At 38.1% G+C, this 5693-nt stretch overlaps 1 protein-coding gene across 1 annotated transcript; it reads left to right on the forward strand.

Annotated features, from left to right (window-relative positions):
* Window positions 1-1026: 1026 nt before the first annotated feature.
* Window positions 1027-2227, forward strand: LOC137253166 (larval cuticle protein 65Ag1-like). The gene is made up of 2 exons (XM_067789656.1): window positions 1027-1438; window positions 1763-2227. The coding sequence occupies exons 1-2, from the start codon at window positions 1308-1310 to the stop codon at window positions 1950-1952; spliced, it is 321 nt and encodes a 106-aa protein (XP_067645757.1). The 5' UTR covers window positions 1027-1307; the 3' UTR covers window positions 1953-2227.
* Window positions 2228-5693: the final 3466 nt, after the last annotated feature.

A 5693-nucleotide genomic window follows, 5' to 3' on the forward strand; every position in this document is an offset into this window, starting at 1 on the left:
TGAGTAAACTTTAGGATTGGCGACCATATCGGGGACGCTTAGCATGCAATCGGCCGACAATTGCCTTTTAAGTAGTAACGAGCGTTTCTTTGTCTTTACATCAAGTGCTACCGGCAACAGATTGGAGGATTTTATTACGGCTCTGAATTTTCAGTATAATTTTGGTTGCATGCTCCCCAAATTGTAGATCCTGATCGAATGTCACACCCAAGACCTTTGTGTATAAGACAGTCTGTAGCGTGATGACATCGACGTGGACGTCCAATATGGTCGACATTAGGCCCGTCCATGTTGTAAATAAGGTCCCCGATGAGGCAAACCTTATTCATTATTTTTGTTTTTACACCTTTTTTAGATAGCGCATTATCTTTCACAGCAAAGATATTCCACTCAGTATGCGATATACAATATGAATTAGAAATTTTCTGAATATACAGCTTGCACGAATTACATCAACTAACAGGCATATTTAACTCTTTTATATGCATTTTTCCCAACATCTTCTGCTTCTTGCACTTAAGAAGCGTAAAAACAAGTTATCGTTAGATGCGCGTGAATATTTCTGCTGAAAATAATTGCAAAATTTAAGCACCTCACTTGAGCAGCACATTGTGGCTATTTCATCTTGCTGATATTGACATACGTTAAGAGATGTTTATGTACTTAAATACATATTTACATGAATATAAGTGTTGTATATATTTACAATTAACTGCAATTACTCTCTGCTGGATGCTGGTTGTTGTTTTTTGTTTTTTTGTTTTTTTTTTGAACATCGCTTTTTTGACTAAACACATACCTGGGTACATACTCAAAGGTGTACCGAATTATGTACCGATTGTCCGCATATTAAGCTGCCATCCATCCATTACGAATGGGAGTACTTAAGAGTTTTACGAGTATATATGCATGTATGTGTGTATAAGTGCATATGTATTTCACCGGTACATTACAACGTATGCCAATGCGACGAGTATAAAATGTCTGTAATAAAAGGCTGTGTTAAGCATTAATTGTTCAGTACTTTAACGAGTCACAACTAACCAACCAACCAGCTGACCAATCGGCCAACTAGCTAACCATCCACAAGACTCCACAGCACTAACTTCCAACAAACAAAAAATTAAACCCACCTACGAAAAATCGAAGCGTCAACAAAATATAAAATCAAGCAACCAAAAAATACGTAACAGAACGCGTGTGTTAGTGTGTGTGTGTTTGAAAAACAAACAAAAAAAAAAGTGGAAGTGATCAAGAAAGATCTGGGTCCCCGTTTACACTAAGAAGATTATATAATCTCAAAAAAAATGAAATTTGTTATTGTATTTGTTGCTGCATGCATCGTATCCGTTATGGCAGCGCCTGCGCCTGCGCCTCAACAAGATGTACAGGTTTTACGTTATGACTCCGATGTGGAACCTGAGGGATATAAATTTCTGTAAGTGACATTGCAAATAAAAAAAGCTCACATGTGTTTGTATGTGAAACTGAAAGTGTGCATGCGTGTTTTAGTGTGCGTGAGATGGCATGTTTATTTAATAGGCAATATTTACTTGTAAACGCCTACGAACTGTGTGTTTATGTCAAGTCACAAGGTCATGTTCAGCAAGACGTTAATTATTAAGCATTTAACACTAATTACTTACTTTACGACCAATTATTTTCTTTTTTTCTTTTCATGTAATGTCCCGGTAACCTACATTTATACTTGTGCGCATACACACATACTCCTAAATGCCGCGCATGCGCGTTGCACACACAGCGTTGAGACGAGCGATGGCAAAATACATGAAGAAGAAGGCAAATTAAAGAATGTTGGCACTGAGCAGGAAGCGATCGTTGTACGTGGTTCATTCTCGTATGTTGGGGATGATGGTCAAACATATACCGTTAATTATATAGCTGATGAGAATGGTTTCCAACCGGAAGGTGCTCATTTACCACGTGTCTAATTTTACCTTCAATTTCACTGTTCCTTTTATATACGAAAGCCATTCCCTTTTAATTAATACGTTCGATTTGCAAAGCGAGAAGAGAGCTGAGAGAGCATTATAAATAACGTCAGATATTAGATATAGCATTTACAGTGCGGGCATATCCAGCGATTTTATACTCATTGTGTTAACTAGGTTTAAGATACAATACACAAAACAAAAATCCATAGACGTAAAAGAACAAGAAGATGAAAAAACAAAAATAAATTTTGTTGAAAGAAGTAAAAAAAAAATCTGTTTTTCAATTTATGCCTTCTTATTAATTAAAGCTTACAATTTGTTTTTGCACACAAATGAGAGTTTCGAGAAACGAATCGAAACTTGAGTTCTCATGTAATTATATGTAAAGCCTCTTCGGAGCTTATCGCGCTTACCGTTTCATCTCTAAATTATCGACTGTTTTCGAGAAGAAATCGTGAACCCTATACTGCCAATGCAGCGATAAAATTGAAAGTCTAAAATGTCGTGAGCCTTTCTAGTATTTCGAGAAGCGAGAATATCACAAAAAGCCGACGCTTGCGAGAAATTTCTCCACGACCTAATTCGAAAAATCGTAAGCTCTACAAAGAATTTAATTATTAGGTAAGTAGAGGACTGAAAATTTGATTCAGCATAACGGAGGCTATTAACAGTCAACGGTAAGCTTCTTATTATCACTTATGGGCCTGTGAGTGAGTTTGCTATTTGGAAACCAGCATTAAAAGCGAAAACAGTGTTGGCTTAGAAAACAAAATAAAAATAACTCTTGGAAACAACTATAACTTTAGACTGAGTAGGCAATTGAAAATTAAATTCCTCTCTCGACGAACAAAAACCACGGTCGTTAAGTCGCTCATCATACCTGAACTTATGTCTGGCTCGGAGTAGTGGTGTCGAGAAAAGATGAGAGGGTTCTTGGAGAAAGGTTCTCCTTAAGATTGGTGAGCTGCGTGAGCTTTACCCACATATAAGGATAGTGCAGCGAATATAGCTGGCTAGATTATGTTATGCGAATGGATGAAAACGCTTCATACAGGAACGTATTTCAATCGACACCTCAATTGCAAGCAGAGGAGGGGCAATGCCAACACTGCGTTGGGAGAGATCTGACCTCGCTTGGTGTTCTCAATTTACGTTAGTTGCTGTTACGAAACGGCCAATATCAATTAGGGGGTAAAGCGCCAATTAATGATGATGGTGACAGGCCTATTAAAATTAATTAAGCTATGACAATTTTCATTTCCTTTCTTTAATCAGCCCTTGCAGGCGCTTGTAATTCGCAAACAGATAAAAAAAATGTATTCCCAGTCCATTGAAGTTCATTCGGGCTACGAGAATTGCTAACTTAGATGATCCTAATTTAAAGTACTACAATACATATATAATAAGTAGCATCCTACCCATCGCATCTTTAATCGCAGAGAATTCCGCTTAAAAGAATCTACAGTGGTTCCGACTTGGTTTCTTGAGAGACGTTCTTTATACGGTAGCGCTTCACGCCGATCACACAGAACATTCCTACGCCAGTTTGACCCTGCTGGCAGGTTTCGACTCTGCATCAGACTTGCCGCCCATGATATAAACAGAGTTACTTGGGAAGAGCTAACTACCCTATCCACGGGGCTCTTCGTAATCGGCCTCCGCAGAAGCGTTTCCTGTTGCTAGTGCTAGCGCTTTTCCTATAAATGCAGGCCTATAGTAGTGAACTTAGTTCCCTCACTCTATACCCGCTCTTAGCTACGCTGTAAAGGGGCAGGAAAAATGTGTCGGTTAGGACGCCACTGTGACGAATTTTGCGCCCTACAACCTAAAATTCCACGTTTTTACGTGCGATAAGCCCTCCTGTTTCGCAAGGAGGCTTCTCAGTTTTCAGATACCAGTTTCGGAGACCTTTTGAATAAATCACATTGTCCCATCTAGCCCGATTCATAAAAGCGTCGGAGCTCCAGTAGGCGAGTCGAGACTTGTTCTGGCCATCACTCTCCGCCCATTATCTACCTCGTTTGTAATTATTGTTCTGGAAATAGCTACCTCTCCAGGGCGCCCTTCAAAATCGATCTCCGCCAGCATCGTTTCTTCGTAGTACTGACATTTTCCTCTGAACCTGACCTGCGTTCTTAGCTCTTCAACTCCCTAACCACTCTTACTTGTCCTCAAAATGCTGAAATAAGGTGTCCGTTTCGGCTCCCCTCTGACGACCGAGTTCTATATTTCTAGGCCGAGGGTGTTTGAAGACATACTTTTACGTTCGTCCAAGCTTTTTTATTTCCTTTGTCGCGTGGAGTCTGCTCAATTTTCAGTCACCGATTTTGGACGATTTCTGGATTGGAGGAGGCAACTTGTCCTTTCCTGTCCGAATTCCCTTCGGCAACTCGAGTTATATGCTCTCCTTCGCTCTCCGACATTGTTATTCTATGTTGTTTCTGTTGTCTCCCCTATATGGTTGCCTGTGGGTAAAAGTTTAATCAATTTTGTAAATAAACAAGTAAAGGTGTCTAAGTTCGGGTGTAATTGAATATTATATACTCAGCGTAAGCCTGAACTGCACATTTCATTTCAGATAAATTACTTTTCTAAATAACACGTGGCACCGCCCATTTAAAAACAAATGTCTCCCCATTTCCTCTTACAATAAAACTTGATAAGTGAAATATCATTGATTCAAAACTATTTTTTCCTGAGTTATAGCTTATTATTCTAGTTTACGACTCTTTTAAACTTTTTTTAAATCTAAGTTGCCGTGGTCTTTAACCGATCCCGTCCATTTTTACTACAAATATTTTCTGCTATAAAGAAAATATCTGCACACAATTTCACTACGATATGTTAATTTTTCTTAGATTTGTGGCTCCCGAAACATAGAAAATTGCTTAGTCATAAAAGGGGCGGTGCCACGGCAATTTTTCTTAATTTGAAGTTTTCTTGTTTAAAATCCACTTGGGAAATGAAATACCATTGATATAAAATTCTTTTTTGCAAAGATATAGCTTATTTTATTCGTCCACGACCCCTTTAAAAATATTTTATATAAAAGTGGGCGTGGTCCTTAACCGATTTCGTTAATTTTCTTCAAGGTATGCCTTACAGTAAAGGCAACGTCTCTGCCGAGTGCCGGTGACCCGCCCATTTTATAATTTTTTTTCAAATTTTTATCAAGAGTTTCAATATCAGTTCACATGTCAAATTTCAACATTCTATGTGTATTATTTACTAAATAATCAGGTTTTTTGTGTTTATATATATTTTTGTTATATAGATAAAAAGTGAGCGTGGTTATCATCCGATTTCGCTCATTTTCAATACCAATCTATTCTGGGTCAAGATAAGCTTGTGTACCAAATTTGGTGAAGATATCTCAATATTGACTCAAGTTGTCGTGTTAACGGACAGACGGACGGCGGGCGGACATGGCTCAATCAAATTTTTGTTCGATGCTGATGATTTTGATATATGGAAGTCTATATCTATCTCGATTCCTTTATACCTTTACAAACAGCCGTTTTACAATCACAACATCATAGCCGCTGGGCCCCTACAACTGCTTGATAGCTTGTGCCAAATGTTGTATTTAACATTGTATTGCACACGAATTGTACCGTTTCCTTTTTTATAGTTAATTTAAGAACATCGTTCTCTATTCAAGAAAATGGTGTCAGTTTAAGGACAAGATTGTTGTTTTAAGAATAGGTCGTTCTTTTTCAAGAACAAGAAAGTAAGAAC

Source organism: Eurosta solidaginis, chromosome 5 (assembly GCF_040869045.1).
Source record: "Eurosta solidaginis isolate ZX-2024a chromosome 5, ASM4086904v1, whole genome shotgun sequence".
NCBI lineage: Eukaryota > Metazoa > Arthropoda > Insecta > Diptera > Tephritidae > Eurosta > Eurosta solidaginis.